The sequence below is a fragment of the Spermophilus citellus genome (assembly GCF_964194105.1).
Source record: "Spermophilus citellus genome assembly, chromosome: 13".
NCBI classification, from domain to species: Eukaryota; Metazoa; Chordata; class Mammalia; order Rodentia; family Sciuridae; genus Spermophilus; species Spermophilus citellus.
In genome coordinates this window covers 14,704,815-14,728,964 of record NC_138193.1, presented here as the reverse complement: position 1 = coordinate 14,728,964, position 24,150 = coordinate 14,704,815, and the positions used below count along the sequence as shown (strand labels likewise).

Genomic DNA, 24,150 nt, shown 5'->3' with positions numbered 1-24,150 from the left:
CTGCAAACCCTGGGCTCGGGGCCTCTCAGCGCCACCAGTTGCTGTGTGTGCGCGCGGAGGACCGAGCTAGCTCGCAATAAACACCTCTTTGCTGTTTACATCGATCTTGGGTCTCTGGTGGTCTTTTGGGGGTCCCGAATTCGAGCATAACAGAAGAAGCGCACGATACCACAGGGTGGATGAGAAAGCAGCAGCTGGCTCATGAACCGGGCAGCTCCATCTCTAGTAGAATGAAGCAGTCCCGACACACCTCCCGCCTTGGTGGCTCCCTGGCTCCCCAGCTCCTCCTGCTAGCTCTTGCTGAACAAAGTGGAAAACTGAGGTGTGAGGGGCAGCCAAAGACCTGCCTCATGTCCTAGGCTGCTGACCCTCCACCTCCTCTGCCTGCCTGCCTGAGGGTTGCAGCACACAGATCCTTGGGGGAGGAGGGCAGGGCAATGTGGTGAATACAGGGAATGGGAGGGCCAACTGTTTTAAATTCTCCACTAATGGTGACCTTGATACCTTCTAAAGCTCCTTGAAAAACACCTTCCCATGAGCTGGGGCAGAACCTGTGCTTAGTATGCCCAGGGTCTTGGGATTGATCCCCACCACGGCAAAGAAACAAGCACTATTTCTGCTCACTAGTGGAAGTTTTTTGTTTGTCTGTTTTTTTCCCCTACAGGACAGAGGATTGAACCCAGGTGTGCTTAACCTCCAAACCACATCCCCAGCTCTTTTTATTTTTATTTATTTTTTGAGACAGGGTCTTGCTGAGTTCTTAGGGCCTTGCTAAGTTGCTGAGGTTGGCCTCAAATTTTTGGAGCCTCTTGCCTCAGCCTCCCGGGTCTCTGGGATTACAGGTGTGCACCACTGCTCCTGGCACTGGTGAGCTCTTGTCCTAGCTGCACTGGACGCTGACCTATAGCTCAGGGGACAGGTAGCCACCATCCCCCACCCCCAATTATCCGCTAACAATCCTAGTGGGGCTCAGTTTAAAAGAAGTCAACAATACAGGTGCTCACCTATTTGAGACAACCGAAGGAATAGAAAGGCTGTTTGGTTTGTTGTTTTAAATTAGGAGGCTTTGTTTCAATATAATAACATCTAAAAAGAAAAACAGAAAGCACACACACCTGAAGGATGCAATTATGGATGTGACTTCGTCATCTGGGTAAAACTGGGTGATGGAATGATGGGCTCCAAGCTCCTTCCCGTCTTTCCACCAAGTAATGGCAACGTCCTGGTAGATATTAGGTACACTGATGGAGCAATTGAACTTGACATCTTTGTGTTCAGAAAGTATTATGTGTCCAACCGTGTGATTAAAGGCAATAGGTGGCAGCTTTGACGCAGCTGAGGTCGCCTGGGGGACAGCCGTGTTCCCCGGATGTGGTATTCCAGCCTGGGTTGGTGAAAACATCCAGGCAGGCTGGACCCCGCGGCGGTGGACAGAGGACAGTGGCACGCGGTCAGCTGGCAGGTTCCTGGGGAAAGGTCCTGGGGACAGCTTGGTGTCTTCCTGCACCTCAGCAATGGCTGAAAAGCAGAGAGCCTGAGTGTTAGTCTTTAGTCTGGGAAAGATGCTCCACCTCCCAGCTGGATGGGAAGAAGCAGGGCATCCTCAGTGCCTTCAGCAAGATGCGCAGCCATCACTCAACACGCAGCTCAGCATAGGTCTCATGTCCAAGTTCATGCACTTGTTCACAGCCCCCTTCTGAAGACAGCTTCAGGAATAAGACAGAGGCTTGGGATGGGGCTCAGTGGTAGAGCGCTAGCCTGGCACTCACAAGGCCCTGGTTCAATCCCCAGGGAGAACTGGGGTGATGGAGAAAGGAAGGGAGGGAGGAAGGAAGGAAAAGAAACCCCCACCCCCCAAAAAAAATCTTGCTGGGGATGGAGCTCGGTGGTAGAGCATCACAGGGCCCTGGGTTCAGCCCCTAGTACCGCAAAGAAAAAAAAAATCTTTTAAAAGGTGACTCATTCCAAGCCCTTCATACCAGCTCAACAGGAAGGGGCCAGCAAGGAGAGCCAAGATCCCTTTTCTTGCTGTCTGCTCCATCTCAGACTGTGCTATGAATCCTGCCAACAGTCTTGAAGAGACTGACTGGTCCAAAGAGATGAGTTTATGGGTTTTGGGGGGAGGGCGGGGGAGAGGAGTGCTTATGTTACCAGAGCTGGAGCCTCCAGAAAATGCCTGCCTGCGGGAATGAGCCGGGAGATGTTTTCATTTCATCTGGCTCACAACTGTTTCTAAAAATATAGGCTCACATTAGTTGTACTTTAGGTTTTTTGAAAGGCACGTTTGGAACGTCCATTCTAAGCTGGTTGTTATTGGTTCAAGCAAAAAGATGAGGGAAATGCAGGGCCACGCATCGCACCCTGGGTTAGTGAGGTGGAGCACAGAGAGGGTCCATACCTGCCCTAGGGCTGTGCCTCTGACTCACTCAGCTCAGAACCTCATACCTGCTGGGCTCCCGAGGCGCCTGAGGGAGCAGCTGGCCTCAGCCCTGGGTCACGCCAGAGTTGGTGAATAAGAACAAGGACACACACACCCCCTCCACCCCTCCACCCCCCCCCAAACTGGAGTTTCCAATGAATAACAAATAACTGCTAGTGTCAGTGTCAGCCAGTAGATAGCAGACCAAGGAAGAGAGGAGCAAGAGACCTAGAGGCAGAGAGGGGACCTGGGGACTTCTCCTCTGGCATCCTCTATGCCCTGTCACTCAGGACAGGCCAGCATCTCTCAGCCTGGGCATCCCTGCATAGGAGCTCTCAGTAAGGCACTGTGGAACTGCTCCCCCCCTGCTGGGGCCCACTCTCAGGGCGGTGCCTTTGGGACCTATCTCCTTAGGGAGGCAGGATGAATGCCAGGGAGAGGACAAGAGATTTCAGTGCAAAAACCCAGGAAAACTGGGATTACAATGGTGCAGGCCAGTAATACCAGCGATTTGGGAGGCTGAGACAGGAGGTTTGCAAATTTGAGGCCAGTTTTGGCAACTTGGTGAGGCCCTAAGCAACTTAGTGATACTCTGTTTCAAAATAAAAAATAAAAAAGGGTTGAGGATGTGACTCAGTGTAAGTGCCCCTGGGTTCAATCCCCAGTACCAAACAAAAAAAAACACTAAACCTTTCTGATTATAAAGATAAGGTAACTGGTTATACTAAAAATGCAAATATGTATCAAAGTGCTTAGATAAAATGGCAGCAGTCCCAGCCCTGCAAGACAACCAACCCCTCTTTACAAACTGGGGTCTAACTCTCAGATCCATAGGAGTCCAGCCGCCAAGGAGCTAGCTGCCTTGGGAAGACCAGCCCTCAGGAGGTCCCTGAAGTCCTGAGTGGACAATTCACCCCTGGGCACCCAGCACTAGGGATGGCCTGAAAGACGACTCATCCTCGCATTCCATGGGCCAGAACTTGGTTGAATGATTCAACTGCCAATGATTATTTACAGAGCATCCCCAGGTTCCCGATAGTCCAATAGGTAAAGTAAGGTCTGTCCCAGGCGCAGAGCCGCAGGGGTTAAAGCGGAGACGGGAGTTGGCTACAGGCTGAATGCAGAACGGAGGAGCAATGGCTCCCAAACTGAATCTTTGATCTCCTCTGCAGATGGTGTTTGGTGGTGGGCTCCTCAGGAGGTGAAGAGGATCGGATGAGCCTCTGGGTGCAGGTCCCCAGTCACTGCACTAGTCAGAGGGGAGGGGCGGCACCCTGCTGGGTCTCACCGGGTGTAGCCTCTGGCTACCAAGCACCCCTGTGGTTGGGGGGAGGAGGGCCTGCCTGGGGGGTGTGCTGCGGTCTACAGGAAGGCCCTGTGCCCCACCTTCCCTAGGAGAAAGGGCCAGACCCTGGGTGGCCTTACCTCTGTTTCACTTTCACCACCAGGCCACTATGTGGATTCTGTCCCAGGGCGGCTTCCCTGTTACCCAGGTTAATAGCTAGACCAGCTAGACTGGCATTGTTCTATTAGTAGAGTCAGAGTTTGTATAAATGCAAAGGTTCTGGACTGATCCAGAGAGGAAAAATACCACCGTCCATCACTTGACCTGAATGACCAGTCCTAAACTGTAAATCATTAACTTGGCTGGAGCCAATGCCCTCAGAACACCTGGAGAAAGCAAAAGAAATGAAGGCCACTGTAGGAGGAAAGGGACCCGGCTGGCGTGTGCACAAGTGCACCAGGGCCCAGCAGAAAAATGCTGCGCGGGCAAGCAGGGCCAGCTGAGGGCACAGGAAGGGGAGAGGTGGCGGGGCCATGCGTGCCCCAAGAGGTCTCAGCTGAGGTGCAACAGGAGGCAAAGGCCCAGGCACAGTGGACAAAGGGTGAAGTATGGGCCTGGCCCCGTGGCACATGCCGAAGATCCCAGCAACTCAGGAGACCCAGGAGGGAGGATTGCAAGTTTGAGGCCACCCTCAGCAACTTAGCAAGACCCTCTTTCAAAATAAAATAAAAAAGGACTGGAGATGTAGCTCAGTGGCTAAGACCTACCCCACCCCAGGTTCAAACCCCAATACCGAACACAGAGAAAAAAAAATGACAAGACTTGGTGTTGGCCGGGCAGATGCTTCATGTGGATCACAGCTGCCACAGAGCTGCCAGATAAAACCAGGACACCTCTTTTCAGTGAAATTCCAGATAAACAATGATTATGTGGCGCAGGAAACCAGCTGGAGCCCGAGCGCCAAGGAGTTCATGGCAGACCACTGTGGCCACAGGTCAGCCTCTGGGCCCTGGAGCAGGAGGAGGGGTCTGGAGGGCACAGGGGGGCCCCACAGCAGACAAGCTGTCCTGCCTCTCTGAGCCCTGGCTGGGAGGGTCTGAAGGGGCCTGGGCCTCTCAGGTGGCGCCTTCTTCCTTACTGCCCTGACCCCACTTATCCATTTTGGCTAAAAAATAAAAAAAATAAAAGAGCAGACGCCCCTCCCCTTGACCTTGGGCACACTCTTCAACAGCGGAAACCAGGAACCTCAGAGCCATAGGCAGCCCCTGCCGCCCCCTTCAGCCTGCACCCTACTTTTCAACACAGGTATTTGGCTTTTTTTCCAAATAAGTACTTTAAAAAAGAAGCTTCCCAAAGCAGCCTACAGCCCCCAGGCCCCTGCTGTAGGGGGTCACCCAGGGAACTGAAAGAGCATTCCAGAATCCATGACTTTTCACCAGCCTGCTCCAACTCTCCGCCATGACCTCAAACTGAGAGAACACTGGAATCTTCCAGGGGAGGTTTTTAAGCTTTTGATGTCTGGATCCCACCCAGAGCTTGAGTTTATTGGCCTGGGGTGCAGTTTGGGCACTGGGATTTTTAAAACTCTCCTCTGGTGATTCTGCTATGCAGCCAGGATCAGGCCTCTGCTCTAGGGAACGGGTACAGAGGCACCAAGCACCCCCAGCTGGTCCTGAGGGTCCTGGATTAAGCCCGAGAATCTCTACCCAGAAGGCTCGGGTCTGACTGGTGTGACTTGGGCGATGGGGGCTGTAGGAGGGGTGGGGTGAGAACAAGGACCCCAGAGTCGGAGGGGCAAAGGTGAGCCCCAGCTCAGCCATGCAGAAGCCAGACGACCTTGTGTAAGTCACCTGTCCATCCAAGACTGAGTGTCCTCATCACGAAGGGAGATCAACGACACCTCCTCTTGGAGAGAAGAGCCACGCACTGCAGATAACAGCACCGAAACCAAAATGAAGCAAGGACCATGTGAACACATTGACAAACACTGCTGCTTGCTACAGTGCTCTGCTAGGTCCTGGGTGCAAGACTGCCAGCATCATCTAGCTCTGTCTTCATCCTCAAAAAGAACTTACAAATGTGCAAACGGGATCTGCAACCACTCCAAAGTAGGACTGGGCAGAATAAGGCAAGTGGAAAAGTATTCTAAATTCCAATGCACCTGCCAAGAGAGCATGCCAAGATTGTACTTATAGATTTCCTATCTATGTTGGAATGATGAATAGAAAGTGCTCTCGTAAAAAATTAAACCTTTTCTCAATGTGCTGACCTGGTGATATAGGAATAATTATAAATTTGGTGTAAACATTCTTAAATGCATACAAGTATTCTGCAAGACTTGCAAATAAAACACACCGTGCACAAGGTCTGGCCTGCACAGACACACAATGAATGGCAGTTATTATTTCCATCACACGAGATGAGACATCTGATCAGAGGTGCAGCTAGTCACGCCTGGACCAGCAAGGCCAACATATGGAACACATTACACTGACTGAGCCCTCCAACCCCCGGCAGTGAAATGTGAACACGCAGTGTTTACTTAACAGGGGGTGTTCCTGCGCTCTCCCCTGGCAGGCTGCCAAGTGTCAGGAGTGGAGCTGTGACAACACTTTGGCTGGGGTCAGGAGGCAGAGGTCTGGGGCTGGTTCTCTTCAGGGTCCACTTGCAGCCTCAGGAGTCCCAGGAAAGACTCAGCCTACAAGTTTACCACCTCCATCTCGCTGCCCCCACAAATGTATCCTCCAGCCCACTGATACCTGAATTCCTAGGACTAAAATGCCATTCTTTTTTTTTTAAAGAAAAATAATTATTTCCTTGTAAAATTTGAGTATCTCTGGAAGACCAAACCACCTAGCAAAAATCTGCTAAGTGATGGAAGGTAAAGAAATCCCCTCCAACAGCACAATAGGTGCACTTTTCTCTATTTCCTCCCCCCCCACAAAGTGTAACTTTAAGACACTGGGTTACATATAAGATAAACATTCTCTTCAAATTCTGAAAGACTTGGAGACCAGAAAGTAGGTGGTGTCTGCCAAAACCTTGGGAGCTGTTATTTAATGGGAGTCAAGTTTCAATTTTACAAGATGAAGAGAGCTCTGGGACTGGACGGTGGCCACAGTGGGACATCTTGAGTGTATTTAACACCACAGAACTAACTGTACCCTTAAACAAGGGGAGGACGGTAAAATTTACGTCAGGCGTACTTTACCACAATTTAAAAAAAAAAAATAGATGAAGGGTGGAGAGAAAACAAAGTGCACCAGCTAGAGACCTCGGGGGCCCAAGAACAACTGGGTCTGGATTTTATTTTTTGCCCCACATATTCCACCCTTGGAGCCAAAAGTCAGCAAGCTGGAAATGCTAAGAGGCAAAGACCAAACCAAATCAATCAAATAGCAAAAGCCTGCCCTTTCTAAAGACCAGGAAAAGGGGGGCTTAGCCAGACAGAAAACCCAGGGAAAGCTCGGCCAGAAGAGGAACCTAGAAAAGCCCCCACCCAGAAAAGCCCCCGGGCTCAGTCTCCACCCATATCAGCAAGGGTTAAAAGTACAGGGTGCCACAGCCACACCGAAGGGAGCAGGAGCAGCCAGGGCCTGGAGGTCACCCCAGAGGCTGATAGCAAAGAACCTGCGGGATCCTTGACTTCTGCCCTACTAACATCAAAGGACAATGAAACCACCCCTCCTCACACTGGGGGGGGGGAGAATCTGAGGCCTCCTGGAGAGTCCAGAATCAGCTTTCCCTATGAACCAGTGAAGTCATCCCTCTCCTCAAGTCAGCAGAATAGCCAGGAGGCACTCCTACCTGTCCTGACCAGGCAGCAAGACCAAGGCAGCAAGACCAAGGCAGCAGATGATCTCCAGCCAGAACAGCTAGAGGGAACCAGGTGGAACAAGATTTAAATAAGATCCAGAGCCTGGTAACATAATACCCCTAGTAGCCAAGTTACAGTAACATTCTGATCGCAAACCAAATGAAATGTCAATGCCAAGATGACAGAATTATCTGGAAAACCTTTTTTTTTTTTTTAAGATAGAGTGGGGGGGGGAGAGAGAGAGAGAGAATTTTTTTTTAATATTTATTTTTTAGTTCTCGGCGGACACAACATCTTTGTATGTGGTGCTGAGGATCGAACCCGGGCCGCATGCACGCCAGGCAAGCGCGCTACCGCTTGAGCCACATCCCCAGCCCTGGAAAACCTTTTAATTAATTAATTAATTCAAGGGTACCCGGAATTGAATCCAGGGGTGTTCTACCAATGAGCTACATCCCTAGGCCCCTGCCATTTTTATTTTGAGGCAGGGTCTTGCTAAATAGCCCAGGCTGGCCTCCAACTTGCAATCCTCCTGCTTCAGCCTCCTGAGAAGCTGGGATTACAGGATTACACCGCCTAAGCCAACCAGAAAAAGCTTTTAATGATGCAATCATAGAAGTATTTCCATGAGCAGTTATGAATGTGCTTGAAACACATGAGAAAAATAGAAAGCCTCAGAAAAGAAACACCAAGTCTCAGTAAATAAACAGAAGATACAGAAAAGGACCAAGTGGGAGTTTTAGAACTGGAAAATACAATAACCAAAATAAAAAACACAACACATGGGTTGGACAGCAGAAGGAAGTGGGTACAGGAAAGAATCTGTGTGCTGGAAAATGAAAGAAGAGAAAATTATCCAATCTGAACAAAAAAGAAAAAAGAGAACAAACAAACAAACAAGAACAATAACAAAATAGTCTCTGGGACCTTTAGATCTTTATTACTAAAGATCTAACATTCATGATGTTGTTGGGAAGGGCAAGCTGAAAGAGTACATTAAGAAAGAAATATGACACAAACCTAGATTCAAGAATCTGTGTGAACCTCAAATAGGATAAAGCCCCCCCCTCCAAATCCACACCAAGATACATCAGAGTCAAACATCTGAAAACTAAAGACAAAACATTTTGAAAGTACTGAGGCAGAAAAAACACCTTGCTACAGGGGTGAAGCAATTGAAAGACCATGAATTTCTCATTAGAAACCACAGAAGGAGAGGGGCTGGGATTGTGGCTCAGCGGTAGAGTGCTCGCCTAGCACAGGCGGGACCCGGGTTCGATCCTCAGCACCACATAAAAATAAAGGCATTGTGTTGTGTCCATCTACACCTAAAAAATAAGTATTAAAAAAAAAACACAGGGCTGGAGATGTGGCTCAAGCGGTAGCGCGCTCGCCTGGCATGCGTGTGGCCCGGGTTCGATCCTCAGCACCACATACAGACAAAGATGTTGTGTCCGCCAAATACTAAAAAATAAATATTAAAAATTCTCTCTCTCTCTCTCTCTCTCTCCCTCTTTCTAAAAAACAAAACAAAACAAAACACAGAAGGAGAGAAAAGGGAGTCACAGTGATTCTCAAATGCTGAAATGAAGAACCATCAACTCAAACTCTATCCGCAAAGCGAGGGGGGATAAAAGTATTCCAAGATGAAGAAACCTAACAGCAGATCTGCTATGGACAGCCAGAGGAGGTCCTCCAGACACAAACCAAACAGTAAAAGAAGGAAGGTTGAAATCTCAGGAGGGAGGAAAAACACAGGAAGCTAAAATACAAATAAATACTCAGACTCCTTCTGCGTTTTCTAAATTATATGTGATGGTTGAAGAAACGTTGCAACACAGATGTGGTTCTCTACATGAGATGATAATATTGAAGACAATCACATCACAAACGGTGGGTGGGGGGAGGTAAAGGGAGTCGAAAGGAGGAAGGGATTCTATCATTCCTTTCAGATGGCAAAATATCAACACCCCACATACCAATAATTACACTAAATGTAAATGGCCTAAACACACCTATTAAAAAGACAGATTGGCAGAGTAGATTTATAAACATTCTATTTGCTGTTTATATGAAATTCACTCCATGAAATGGCAAGTTGAAATTAAAAAGAGAAGATGTATCATGTAATCATTAATCAAAAGAAAAATGGGATAATTACATCAATATCAGGTAAAGTAGATTTCAAAGCAAAGAAAACTATCAGAGGCAAAGAGGTACATGATACAATGATGAGAGAGTTAATCTGTGAAGAAGACAAAGAACTCCTAAATAATTATGAACCTAAGCAAAGAGTTGCAAATTATGTGAATCAAAAACTGACAGTGCTGAAAGAAGCAAATAGATCAATAATTATAGTTATAGGTGGTACCACCTCTCAACAGTGATAGGTCAACGAGATGGAGAATAATCAAGGACATAGAAGAACTCAACAACATGGCTAAGGGAAATAATCTACCTTTGCAGAACATTCCACCCAACAAGAGAACATATATTTTCTCCAGAGGACAATGGGACACAAACAAAGGCAAGCAGTCTGTTGGACCATAAAGCAAATCTCGACAGATGGAAATCATGTCGTTGTGTTCCCTGACCACAATGGACATAATTAGAAACCAATGAGAGAAGGTAACTAGAAACTGCCCAAATATTTTTAAACTAAATGTCTAAATAATCAATGGATCAGAGAAGAACTCTCAAGGGAAATTTTTAAAAATACATTGAACTGAATGAAAACACAGCATACAGAACTTTGTGGATGCAGCTAAAGCAGCGTGAAGGGGGAAAGTGATAGCACCAAATGAATACAACAGGAAAAGGGAAAAGTCTGCAGCCCGTGCTCTGAGCTCGGGACCCAGAAACAGCAAAACAAACCGAAACAGGCAGAAGGAAGGAAATATGGAAGGAAGGAAACTGAAAAGGATAGCAATGGAACAAAGAGCTGATTGCTTTAAAGGATTGATAAAATTGACAAATCTCTAGCAAGATGCGCAAACAAACAGAGAGAAGACACAAACGATCAGCATTAGGAGGGGAGGGGGGACATCACTAGAGTCTCTTTGGGCTGCAAAAGGATGAGGGAGGGCTGGGGTGTGGCTCAGTGGCAGAGTGCCTAGTTGGCACATCCAAGGCCCTGGGTTCCACCCCTGCATCACAGTAGAAGAAGAAGAAGAAGAAAGGGGTGATGAGCAAATATGAGGAATTCTACACCCAAATCTGAAGTCAGGGGAGATGGACTAAGTCCTCCACAAACACAAACTACCACAACCTAGTAACACGGAACAGGTAAGCTGCCAAATAGCCGGTAACTAGTAAGTAACTATTAAGCTCCAGGGCTACTCCAGTGGAATTAGGAAATGGAATTCATAATTTAAAAAATGCACTCCAAAACCCAGTCTTCAGGCCCATATGGTTTCACTGGAGAATTATACCCAATGCTTACAGAAGAAGCAGCACCAATTCCACATACGCTCTTCCAGGAAGTAGAAGAGATGGCACCCCGCCACAGATTCTGGACTTAGGACTGTGTGGCTTTAGATGAGGTGAAAGTGACACACATTCAGTAGAAACCTTGCTTTAAATTCTGGCTTTCGATGCTTCCCAGGATGGTGGTGTGCAGCACGATCCTCCTATCACGATGTGGGGCAGCGGCACCTCTGCCACCATCAGCCACAAGCTGCTCTGGGGTGCTGGGGCCAAGCCAGGTGTTTGGTCTGTTGTCACGTGCATTGCCAACTGACCATGTTTCCAACTTAACGATGAGTTTATCAGGACCTACACTGATACATCAAAGAACCTCTGGATGGCCCCTCTCTTCCACTTAGAAACAGACAAAGGACCCAGCATTCCCCAACACACACACACACACACACACACACACTCATACACATACACACTCACACACACTCATACACACACACACACTCATACACATACACATACACACTCACACACACTCATACACACACATACACTCGCTCACTCTCCTTCAGCCCTCTCACCTACACAGTCATCTCTAATCCTGTGAAGGGAAAATCCTGTCCCTGCTTCACAGGGGAGGACTGTGTGGCTCACAGGTGCTAAGGGACCTGCCCAGGTCTGCATGGCTAGGAAGGAGTGGAGGGGAGTCCCCGGGCCAGCCCCCCCTTGCCTTGCCTGATGTCCACACACAGGCTCCAGATGCTCAGCTGGTCCTGAGAGCTGAACAGGGGGTCTTCAGGGCAGAAGGACAGCTACACACCAGCTGTGACCTGCCCTAGAGCATCTCCGGACCTGCCCAGAGCATTCTCCGGGAGAAATCCCAGATGTGGAGCAGCACTAGCAACAGGAGCTGGAATTGCACAACCCGCAACCCGGCATTCCCACCCCTGTCCACAAGGCAACCCGCGGGAAGGCAGGGTCACCTCGATTCAGGTCATGCTTTTGCCACACGCATTTGACAAAACTCATCAAACCCCACACTTTATTACAATATTTTATTACAACAGATGGAACCTCTGGACAGAAAAGATGAGAAGAACATTCATGTCCACACGGCTTATGAAAAAAACCCTGGGGGAAAACCCAAGTGCGTCCTAGAGATAAGATGAACAAAGCTATGGTACAGTGACCTTTTTGATTATGAAGATAATGAACCAGGGCTACCCTTTTCAAACTAGATGAATCTAGTGAACTCAACATGGATTAAAAAAAGCAAACTGAGGGGCTGGGGATGTGGCTCAAGCGGCCCGGGTTCGATCCTCAGCACCACATACCAACAAAGATGTTGTGTCCGCCGAGAACTAAAAAATAAATATTAAAAATTCTCTCTCTCTCCTCTCTCACTCTCTCTTTAAAAAAAAAAAAAAAGCAAACTGAGGGGCTGGGATCATAGCTCAGCGGTTAGTGCACTTGCCTGGCATGTGTGAGGCACTTAGGCTCAATTCTCAGCACCACATATAAATAAATAAAATAAATAAATAAAGGTCTATCAACAACTTAAAAATATATATATATTTTATATTTAATATATATGTATATATATTAAAAAAGCAAACTGAAGAACGCTCCCTTTGTACATGCAATTTTATAACGTGCATGTTGCAAGCTCCTGTAAGCATCCTCAATACCCCTTTCCCTTTCTTCCTTAAATAGGAGCCATCTGACCCACTAAAACTTTGCTTTGCTGCCCTTCCTTGTTTGGGGGTAACCAGGGAAATGTAAGCAGAAGTCTGCAGCATGGAACATCACATAAAGCTATCACCAGACTCAGCTGGTAGGAGATGGTTAGTCTTTTGTCCTTCTGGCTTACTTCTGCCTGGAAGGCAAACAAAATGCCTGGAGACACAGCAGCCATCTTGAGACAATGAATTCTAAAACCATCACTAAAGACAGCTGAGTAAAGAGCCCGTTCTCTGACTCCAACATGGAGCTACTGTCTCAACGGGGCCTGGATGCCCTCAGACTCCTTGGTTAAGAAACCAAAGTGAGGTATTCTGTTACAGGGAGCTAAATGTATACCCTAAGTGACACAGTACAGGACAATACTAGAGTGTTCTCAACACCCACATGTGGCCAAAAGATAAAGAAATGCAGGGGAATCTGTGGGCACGGTCATGCATATCTATAATCCCAGCAACTCAGGAGGCTGAGGCAGGAGGATTGCAAGTTCAACTCAGCAACGTAGCAAAGCCCTGTCTCAAAAAAATAATAATAATAAAAATAAAAAGGACTGGGGAGGGCTGTAGCTGTAGCTCAGTGGTAGAGCGCTTGCCTAGTATTTGTGAGGCACTGAGTTCAATCCTCAGCACCACATAAAAAAAATAAAGTTATTTTAAAAGGGGGGTGGGGTGGGGGGGGTTGGGGCTCAGTAGAAGAGCACTCTTGTGTTCAATTCCTGGTACCACCCTGTCCCCAAAGAAAGAAATGCACAGGAACTAAAACACCCAATGTCAGGTAGCAGTTGTCTTTGGGTGGGCTGAGGGGATAAGCCTGGCGGGAAGCCATGGAGTACTTCAACTATGTGGCTCATGTCTGACTTCTCCTGCTGAGTGATGATCACACATGTGAATTCTATTAACTGTTGTACCCTCTGGTACAGCCCCCATTTTTTTTTTTTTGGCATTAACCCAGAAGCACTTTACCACTGAGCTTTTTATTTTTTATTTTGAGGGTCTTGATAAATTGTCAAGGATCTTGCTGATTGGCTGAGGCTGGTCTCAAACTTTCAATTCTCCTGCCTCAACCTCCTCAGTAGCTGGGATTACAGGAGTGCACCACTGTACCTGGCAGCCTCTGGGTTTTGAAAAAGCTTCCCAGGTGGGTCCAGAGCACACCCCCTATTGAGACCCCCGTTATAGCTGTCTGTGTGCTTATCCTCCTGCCAAAGGACTTAGGAGGTGTACATGCTGCAATGTGTATCACAAAATACAGATTCTTAAATTTTCAAATATAAAATTATATCATAACATTGAATGAACAGACTTTTAAAAAATGAGCTAGGCCTGGTGGTGCATGCCTTTAATCCCAGCAGCTCAGGAGACTGAAGCAGGAGGATTGCAAGTTCAAACCAACCTCAGCAACTTAGCAGGTTCCTGTCTCAAAATGAAACATAAAAAGGGCTGGGGATGTGGTTCAGTAGTCAAGTGCTCCTGAGTTCAATCCCTGGTACAAAAAAAACCCACAAAAACCTGACATCATTCTCCCCATATGGCTGCGGCCCCTGGGGGACACACCCCCCCCAGGAAGACTTAGTGCATCTCCCTGCCTCCCAGAACCCCAGAGTCCAGGTTCCCAGCAGACTGGACAGGAAGGGGCCATAACCTGAGGATGTCCACCATTCTCAAAAAGATCCCTGCATTTCTACTCTATTCTACTGATCCAGCCAGAGCTGGCAGACACTTCATTGTGGGCACGGACAGCCCAGGTGGGGCACGATGCATTTCTTAAGACACACTCTGCTCAGCCTCTGCCCCCATTCTAGGCTGATGCCCAAGGCTGTTCACATCCAGAATGAGGGACGGGGCTCAGGCACCGGGTATGGAGCCTCTCTGTGAACAAGTGTCCCCTCCTTTCCCCTTCAGGCGGAGGAGTCCTTGCCCAGAAGAGCCCCAGAATCATCCATCTGCTCTCCTACTTGAGGCACCACCCCAGGGGTGCAGGGTAACATCTAAACTGGAGGGAGATCTTCCTTCTTCCTTCTCCCACAGTGGTTATTTATTTATTTTAAACAAATGCTACATCGAATGAGCTTCCTTTTTTTTTTCCTTTTCTTTATTTTTTTCTTTGCTCCCAAATTTTGAAAGAACCCCGCTTTCATCTTCAGGTCTCCAGATCACGTGCCAGAATTGTAAAAAAGGCTTGGAGGCTGGCCTCACTTCCTTCGCTGGGGCAGCCTGCCATTCACTGTGCCACGGAAGGGCAGCCTGTGGATGCACACAGCGCTGGGGAGGTCATGAATATTCATCACCTCCCCGGAGGGTTCTAGAAGCAGCGGAGTCTCAGAAAGCAGCTTTCAGCAAGTTTGGGTCTCCCTCCTAATATTCTCTAGGAAGACAGCCTGTTCTTACTTGTGAAAATGATTGTTTTTCAAAACGGTAATGAAGCCCGGCTCCCATTAGGAGCTTCAAGGAGAAGCCCCCAAGGCTTAAAATAGCTGAACAGCCCCTGCTCCAAAACAAACAAGGCTTTCCTTTGTGCAACTAATGAGAGGCCAGACCACAGCTGAGGCTGTTCTAAGATGTTTGCGGCCCCTGAAGGCTGAGGTAACCAGAGTCCCCAAGAAAAAGCAGTTCACGCAGAAAAGGGGTCTGTCAGAGTGCGTTTGCCTGGTTAAGTGCCAACCTGAGACCCAGGACGGAGGACGGGCCTCTCCTGGGCAGGGCCAGCAGGAAACTAACCCTGGCTGATCAGAGCTCGCCCAGGACCATGGCTTAACTCGGCAGATGCCAAGTGAGAAATATCTAGAAGATATCGGAAGGTGAGAAACATGTAGCAGACCCCAAGTACAAAGAGAATGTACAGGTGTGAACTGGAGTGCCACCCTAATTCACACAAGAAGATGGATTTTCTCTGGCGCATTCGTCTGCCCAATAGCCTCAGCTTTGGGTGGAAAACTTCTCAGCATGAGTTTGGTCCAAACATGAAGCCAATACCTCTCTGATCCCCTTCCCCTGTCCCTTTGCCTCTTCCCCATCCTGCCACCCTCAAGACTCAGGGAAAATCCATGTTTTCCTTAAGCAAAAAAAAAAAAAGCTCTGAAGGCAGAGAGAGATGAAGAGCAAGGATGAAGGGGACTTCAGCGCAGGCTTCTCAACGAAATGCTAATAAATCACCCTTCTTCTTTTATCATTTTAAAACACGGCAGCCTGCGAGGGCAGCCAGGTCAGGGCAGCTCCGGGCTCCCTCCACTCAGGCCATATCCTCTGGATCCTGCTGCCCCACAAGCCCAGCCAGAGTGTAAGGGGTGCACACCCAAGGACACGGAGCTGCCACCTGCCCCGGATGCTCCTGGGGGCTGTGGTTAACAACCTTCCGCACAGTACAAGAGCCGCAGTTCAGATAGAGAGCACTAAAGCCCAGGAGGGAGAAAGTGCTGGGCTGGAGGGTCCCCCCAGGACTCCTGCTCTCCCTAAGGGGCCCCCGTCCCTGAAGGAATTCTCCACCCCTGCCAGACTGCACTTTCAGCATCTTAGCTGGAGGCTGGTGACAAGGAAGGAGTATGGAGAAGGAACAGGTTACCCTCAGGCAAGGGCCAGGAAAGCCCAATGAGAAGAGAGGAGTCCCCCGGTGTCCCTGATACTTGGCCAGCTCCAGGCAGGAAGTTCAGGGAACAGGCGTGTTTCGGGGCACCCCGCCCCGTGCACTTCCTGCGAGCCCACCCTGCACACAACTCATACACGCCCAGAGTGCCCCCTGACAAACAGGGCTCATTTTCCCCCCTCTGCGGCCAGAAGACTGCACTGGTAAACGAGTTGGAGCTCGTTGAAAGGAGAGGAAGGATGTGGAATGCCCAGGCTCAAAAGGCCCCCAGAAAACAAAAACAAAACCACCACACCCCCTCCAGAGTGGGGCTGTGTGGGAAAAGCCGGGCAGGAATTGGACCTTATTTTTATACCTTCCTGAGAGGCACGTGACAGGAAGCTATTCCTGCACCATGTCAAGGGGAAGATATGGAGGATGGGGAGAGCCAGTGGCATCGAGAACTGTCCAGTCCTGGGTGGGCTTTGCTGGCAGAATTACCAGGAAACAGATTCCTAAAGAGCTACAGCAACAGCATCAGCAGTAGGGGGTGGGCACCCCAAAAACCCTTCATCAAAGCACTGTGGACAGTAGAGGGTGGCCCCCAGTTGTGCCTTCATAGTTCAAGATTTAATTTAGGATACATTTCAGTGAGAAAAGAACCCTTAAGCAGGGCATGGTGGCACACTCCTGTAATCCCTGTCGCTCTGGAAGCTGAGGCATGAGGATTGCAAGTTCGAGGACAGCCTCAGCGATTTAGGGAGGTCCTTGGCAATTCAGTGAGATCCTGTCTCAAAATAAAAAACATGGCTGGGCACAGTGACGCACGCCTGTAATCCCAGCGGCTCTAGAAGCGGAGAAAGGAGGATCGCAAGTTCAAAGCCAGCCTCAGCAAAAGCAAGGCTGCTAAGCAACTTGGTGAGACCCTGTCTCTAAATAAAATATAAAAACAGGGCTGGGGATGTGGCTCAGTGGTTAAGTGCTCCTGAGTTCAATCCCTGGTATGAAATAAATAAATAATAAAAAAACATAAAGGGCTGGGGATGCTAAGCGCTCCTGGGTTCAATCCCTGATACAAAACAAAACAAAAAGCCTTCTGCCGAACACCTTTTGTCTAGGAAAAGCGATTACCTCTAATTTGAGTTCAGAAATGGAGAGGGAAATTATGGCTAATATTTTTTGAGCACTTACTATATATCCTTAGCTCAATTCATCCTTCTTGACAGCATGAAATGGATCCCATTGCACCAAAAATAAACTGGAGGTCCTAAGGGTCAGCTGGTTCCCCAGGGCCCACAGAGGTCAGGCCTCTCAGTGTTTTGATTCCAGTTCCGAGAAGCACATATGGGAAGGCTCTTTTTCAGTGTTTATAATAATTAAACTCCTCTGCAGAGACGCATACCAACCCATAGCCATGTGCTGTGGATTAAGATTAAACTAGTGATCATGGGTCAGAATCAAGGCACTCAAGGCAAAGTGCCCCTGGCCAAGGAGCTGTAAAAACTGCTTTACACACACACACACACACACACACCAGTTTTTGACTTACTTTCCTAGGTGGAATGGTTAGAATACAAAATACTTTGGGGGTTTCTGTAGTCTGAAGATCTACGTTCTCTTCATTACCTAACTTCTCCCGTAATGCAATCACTTCGATGCCGGGTGGGGAGGTGTAGGTAAAATAAGAATTTCCTGTGAATCAAGCTAAAAGCTTTCAGGCAAGAGATTCAGTGATTTTGTTTCTGGAAAAGTCGGTAGGGAGAGACCAGGAAGAAGCACCTAACGAGACTCCTGTGTCCCCCCAGCCCCTGTTGGCCTGCACTGTGCTGGGAGGGAAGGGTGGATACCGGGTGGATGCCCCTGCCCTCAGAGCTGATCTCGTAGTGGGGGGACAGTGGAAGAAAAGCCAATCAAGAGAAGAGCAAGTAGCAACAAATCAGGTACAGATTACTGTCACCAGCAAGTTAAATCTAGTTGGAGAAGAAGGGTTAGTAACTGTGACGGACAGTGGGAACGCTCTCAGGTGAACTCTGAGCTGAAATTCAAAGGTCCAGAAGGAGCCAGCACACTGAGCCCTGGCGGAGGATCCGTCCAAGTACCAGGTGAAGGCATGTACCCTCCCAGGTGGCCCAGCAGCAGGAACAGGGGGAAATGACTAGAAATGAGTCAAAGTCTTTGCCTGGGGGAAGGAAAGGGAAGCTATTGGGGATGTTTAAACCAGCAGATTCATTTTCAAAGATCCCATTTTGGCTATGATGTGAGCACTGGTTGGGACAGATGTGTGGCCAAGGTCCCAGCTCAGCTTTGCTACCAGGCAGCCTGTTCCCAATTCACTGGCAATTCAGAGCCAACCTCTTCATCACCAACACCAACTAGTTCCTGCGACAGACGACACAGTTACTCACTGGCCCTTCTCCAGGAATTATCTAGAAATTATTTCAAAAAATAAGATTTACAGGGCTGGGGATGTAGCTCAGTTGGTAGAGTGCTTGCCTCCTATGCACAAGGCCCTGGGTTGAATCACCAGCACCACAAAAAAAAAATAATAATAAGAAGAAGATTTACAAACATAATTATTGTCAATTTAAAAAAATAACTATGTTCGGGCTGGGGATGTGGCTCAAGCGGTAGCGCGTTCGCCTGGCATGCGTGCGGCCCGGGTTCGATCCTCAGCACTGCATACCAACGAAGATGTTGTGTCCGCCGAGAACTAAAAAATAAATATTAAAAAATTCTCTCTCTCTCCTCTCTCACTCTCTCTTTAAAAAAAAAAAAAAAAGTCTTCCTTTCTTTAAAAAAAAAAAAAAATAACTATGTTCCACTCAGCACTTTAAGAAAATGGGTCAGAGTAAATTTTTTAAATTCATCCATTCATGAAAATATGGCCTGCAAGGCTGGGGATATAGCTCAGAGGTAGAGCACTAGCCTAACATGAGCAAGGCCCTGGGTTCCCTCTCCAACACGGCAAAAGAAGGAAAGAAAAGGTCTGCTTATTCCAAAAAAGCATTTGAGTGGCATTTGAGGCCATTGGGATGAAGCCCATAAGCAACATGATAACTAAAAGTTATCCCTGGGAAAATGTTTACAAATATATTGGAATATCAACTTGGGAGAGAATTATTATTAACTAAACAGTTATGAAAGTCTAATTTTCTCTAAGAGTTCGCACAGCTCCATCTCGGGCTAGGTCTTCACCATTTCTTCACTTTTGTCCAGTTTATTCTTTCTCCTCCGTCCTCTCTGGGGCCCTCCCCTGAAGCCTCCTGGTACTTGGGTTTGCTGCTCACTGGCGCCCCCAAGAGAGAGTAAGCAGAAAGGAAGTGTTGGCAGGATTGGCAATGCCAGGGGATGAGAAGTTTTAAGGTCTGCATTGTTCAGGTTCTTGTGGGTTGTGTTTATGTCTGTGTTTGCAGATGGGGGGAGGTTTCTGGGTTAAAGTGATGCTTAAGTTTTAATTATCCATCCATTGGCACTAGTGCAGATTATGCTTAGTGAAGCTAGCCAATCCCTAAAAAACAAATACCAAATGTCTTCTTTGATATAATGAGAGCAACTATGAACAGAGTAGGGAGGAAGAGCAGGAAGAAAAGATTAAATTTAAACAGAGACATGAGATGGGAGGGAAAGAGAGAGAAAAAGGAAATTGCATGGAAATGAAGGGAGACCCTCACTGCTATACAAAATTACATATAAGAGGTTGTGAGGGGAATGGGAAAATAAACAAGGAGAGAAATTAATTACAGTAGATGGGGTAGAGAGAGAAGATGTGAGGGAAGTGGAGGGGGGATAGTAGGGGATAGGAAAGGTAGCAGAATACAACAGTTACTAATAGGGCATTATGTAAAATTGTGGATGTGTAACCGACATGATTCTGCAATCTGCATTTGGGGTAAAATTGGGAGTTCATAACCCACTTCAATCTAATGTATGAAATATGATATGTCAAGAGCTTTGTAATGTTGTGAACAACCAATAAAAAAAAAATTATCCATCCATTCCTGTACAATGTAGACTCTGAACACATTCACACCTTGCTTTTTTCCTGTTGAGTCAGCAAACCATGCAGGCCCACAATATGCAATCTGAAAGTCTTACAACTAGACAGAGTCTAATTTCCATTCTTAATCTTGTTCTAGGACACTCTTCCCTCTGTTCTAACCCAGCCCATGAGGGTCCCATCCTGGAACTGGGTATAGCTCAGTGGTAGAGCAGTTGCCCGGCATACTGGGGGACCTGGGTTCTATCTCTAGCGCCTCAAAAAAGAATGAATAAATAAATAAATCCCAGTCTTCATGCTTTGCACAAGATGAGCTGGATTACTCAGAAATCTCACAGGTAAACTTCAAGATAAAAAAATATCAAAAGATCAGAGAAATTGGAAAGCCTTTTTGTTCTCCTGATGGGTGGATCTTAAAAGAACTATGATTACCTGCCTAACACTGATCATAGGCCACAAAAATTCCTCATTACAGCTTTTTAAAAATTTAGGAAAGAAGAACATCCAATTTTTAAAATATCTTTACACACAAAAAAACTACTGTTTCTATTACATTTTCCGTTATGTCTACCACATTCACTACCTCCAAGACTGTTCACGGCCAGTCATGGTTAGAAGCAAAATACACCATATTTGCAGCAGATTATGAGAAAATGGATGTGGCAGAAACGCAGAGGAATTTTTGAGGATTTGGTGGGGGCAGGGGGTGGAGAACAGAAGTGCCTCAGTTCTTTGCCTGGTTCTGGCTCTTGATGTTTGTTTCAAATTGCTCTCTTGCCTTGTATTATGAAAAGCTTATGTAATTGAATGTGCATAAGAAGAATGTGTTGTTGAATTTTTCATTTAACCTGGGCGTGGTGGCACACACCTGTAACCCAGGGGGCTTGGGAGGCTGAGGCAGGAGGATCTTGAGTTCAAAGCCAGCCTCAGCAACTTAGCAAGATCCTAAGCAACTTAGGGGGAACCTGCCTTAAAAAAAAAAAAAAGAAAAAAAAAATATATATATGTCTAGGGATGTGGCTCAGTGGTTAAGCACCCCTGGGTTCAATTCCTAGTATTAAAAAAAGAAAGAAAGACATTTTCATTTAAGCAACTGAACCCTCAAAGGAAAAAACTTAGTTGCTCGACTATAAATGGAAACTTTCCAGGTATTCTTAAAAGGCATCGCTGAGAATAATAGGTTAGCCAACCATATGCATGATTAAATGAGACAAAAACCGCAAGCTGAATGGAAATAAAACCTTTTAGGGAAGGGAAAATCCGAGGGATGTGTTTGTTTAGTCCTCCTCCACCCCTTCCATTTCTTTTTCTTTTGGGTAAAGCCTGGTAAGTTTCTTCCAGCTTCCTCGGAAGAGCATCAGCGATCCTTTGAAATCTGTCAATCACGTACCCTCCAAACCAGCCGTCGGCTCCGCTGGAACCTGGCTTGCCTGGCTCCGCTTACTAACGCAAAGCTTTACTGAAACGCCCGAGACACTCTGGACCCGGACGCCGCCCGAGCACAATAGATCCTCCTCTGCCGCAACAGGGGTGAAAAGGATGCTCCCCCTTTCCCTGGCCCCCACCATCACAGGGGGGCGTGCGAAAGCGGGCCAGCGGGGCAGGTAAGGGCCCAGTGGAAGTCGCCAGAACACCACTGGCCTGACGCCCAGGCTCGGCCGATCGCGACCTCCCAGTCCGGCGACTCCAACACCGGCAGCCAGCTCGCTCGCTGGGCGCGGGTCCCCCGGGAGACCAGGTCTGCAGCTTCCACAAATCCCGCCAGAACAGGGCCCAACTGCGCAACGCGGGCTAGGGGAAAGTTCTTGCCTCGGTCCAGACCAGACTTGCGTCCCACGCTCCTCTCCGCCAAAAACTTTGGGACTTGGGCTGGGGCTCAGTGGTAGGGCGCTCGCCTGGCACGTGTGAGCACTGGGTTCGACCCTCAGCACCACATAAAAATACAACAAAGGTATTGTGTCCACCTACAACTAAATACAAACAAACAAACAAAACCTCGGGGACTCGAAGCTCGCCCCGCCGAGCTCGATTCCCTCCTCTGCGCTGAAGGGGAGCTCTGCACCCGCTCCCCCAGTACCCACACCGATTCTACTAGGACAAGCACCCGGACCTGGCCTGGAAGCCCTCGGGACACTCCGAAGGCTCTCTAAGGGACTGCGTGCGGTCAGCGAGTGAGTGGCCTCGACCGCTCCCCACTTCGGGCCCGGTGGGGCTGCGGGATGTTTGCAAACTCGTCGGGCAGCCCGAGCGCCGCGGTGGACGCGCTGCCGACTCGAGCGCCCGCCTGGCCCGGGTCCCGAGCTCTCACCTCCACTCCAGAGCGCCGGGAGCAAGAGCCCCAGCAGCAGCCGCAGCGGGGCCAGCCCCATCCTGGGGCCGCGGATCTGGAAGTTCTCTCCGGGAGGAGGGACGCTCCGAACTTGTTCAGTCGCCAGCCAGGCGCGCCAGCGAAGCGCCCCAGTCCCGGCGGCCCGGGCAGCAGGCGCCGGAGTGGCAGATTTGAGCCGCCGACCTAAGGCGCCGGAGGCTGGAAGGGGCGGACCGGAGCAGGTTGGGGTGGAAAAGGGGCGGGAAGGGGGCCGCGCTGGCTGGGAAAGGGAAGGAGCAAGCTGGAGACCGGGCGGGGAGGGGCGGGTCCGGGGCCGAGCCCCGAGCGACGGGTGCGGGCGGAGGGGAGGTGCCGGCGGGGGCCGATCCGGGTTTCACCCAGGCAGGTTGCGGAGCTCGAGGCCTGGGGGAGGGGCGGGAAGGGGAAGGAAGGGGAGGGGGCTGGAGCGGGGGCGGGCCACCCGCAGGGCGGAGCGCAAGCGGAGGGCGGAGGGAGGGGCTGAGGAGGGAGCGAGATCCAGAGAAATAAAAGAAGGGGCATATCGGAGGTGGGAGGAGAGGGGCGCCGGGTGCCCCGCGGGCCCCGCTTCCCACGTGTGCCTAGGCAAGAAGAGGAGGTGAGGGGAGGACGCCGGAAGCAGCCCCCAGACCCATCAGGAGGGTCCAGGACTGGGGACCTAGACGCGCCGCGGGGAAGGGCCGGTCGCAGCGCCCCAGCAACGAGTCTAAGAGAAGTGACACTCGTGGAGGTTCGGAGAGTCCCTGGAAAGGTGTAGCGGCGCATCGTGGCGGCAAAGTTTGAAGGTTCGCGAGCGCCGCAGCGGGGAAAGTGGTGACGGAGACGAGAACGGCTTTTGCCAACATGGCAACAGTGCCTCACATTTCTACAGTACTTCCTAAAATGAACACAGGTAGAATGTCTTTGTGAGCCTTTGGCCAGCAAAGAGCCAGGTCATGTCACCGCTTAAAACTCCCCAATACTCTCAGGCTTCTGCTTTGTCTCGGCGTGAAAGTCCTGTGGGTGGCCCAGGGGCCCTACACGACCGGGTCCCCTCTCCTCTCTGGCTTCGTGTTACTCCACTTTCAGTGATACTGGCCTCTCAAGCAGTCCTCCACCTCCAGGCCCTGGCCACGTCCTGTAGATTTGGAGGTAAGGAGACAAGCTGCCCAGAGGGAGCTCCATGGTTTATCATGACACTGACAGCAGGGGAAAGCCAGTGTGGTGTCAGCTCCCTGTGACCCTAGTCCTTCGGGTTGACACCAAACCAGGAGCCAGAGGAACCCACCACAGGAGGTGTCGGCGGCTGTGCTGTGGAGCAGAGCTCTGGAGCCACGCAGCCTTACAGACTCCTCAGGATGCTGCCGCTTTGGCCTTGGCTGAGATGGACACCGAGGGAAGGTGCGGGAAGTGCTGTGCTGACGCTTTGGAGGAGGGCAAATGGCCTTGCAGTGCAGCGAGCCTGGATCAGACTGTGGCCAGACCTATCTGTGTGGCCTTGGAGGAGATCACCAGGTCTCCAGCGCCTCTTAGCAGAGCTGATCTGTCATTTCCTCGCCTCTGCACACCAGGCACTCTTTCATCTAAG

At 49.1% G+C, this 24,150-nt stretch overlaps 1 protein-coding gene across 1 annotated transcript in view; it reads right to left on the bottom strand.

The window, feature by feature from the left end:
• MERTK (MER proto-oncogene, tyrosine kinase) overlaps positions 1-22,744 on the bottom strand; it is a 104,535-nt gene extending 81,791 nt beyond the window's left edge. Inside the window, exons 1-2 of the mRNA XM_081264787.1 lie at positions 22,545-22,744; positions 1,116-1,518 (exon numbers count right to left, since the gene is read on the bottom strand). Of these exons, the coding sequence (XP_081120913.1) occupies positions 1,116-1,518; positions 22,545-22,605 (464 nt within the window). The 5' untranslated portion in view covers positions 22,606-22,744. The remainder of the gene's footprint in view (positions 1-1,115; positions 1,519-22,544) is intronic.
• Positions 22,745-24,150: the final 1,406 nt, after the last annotated feature.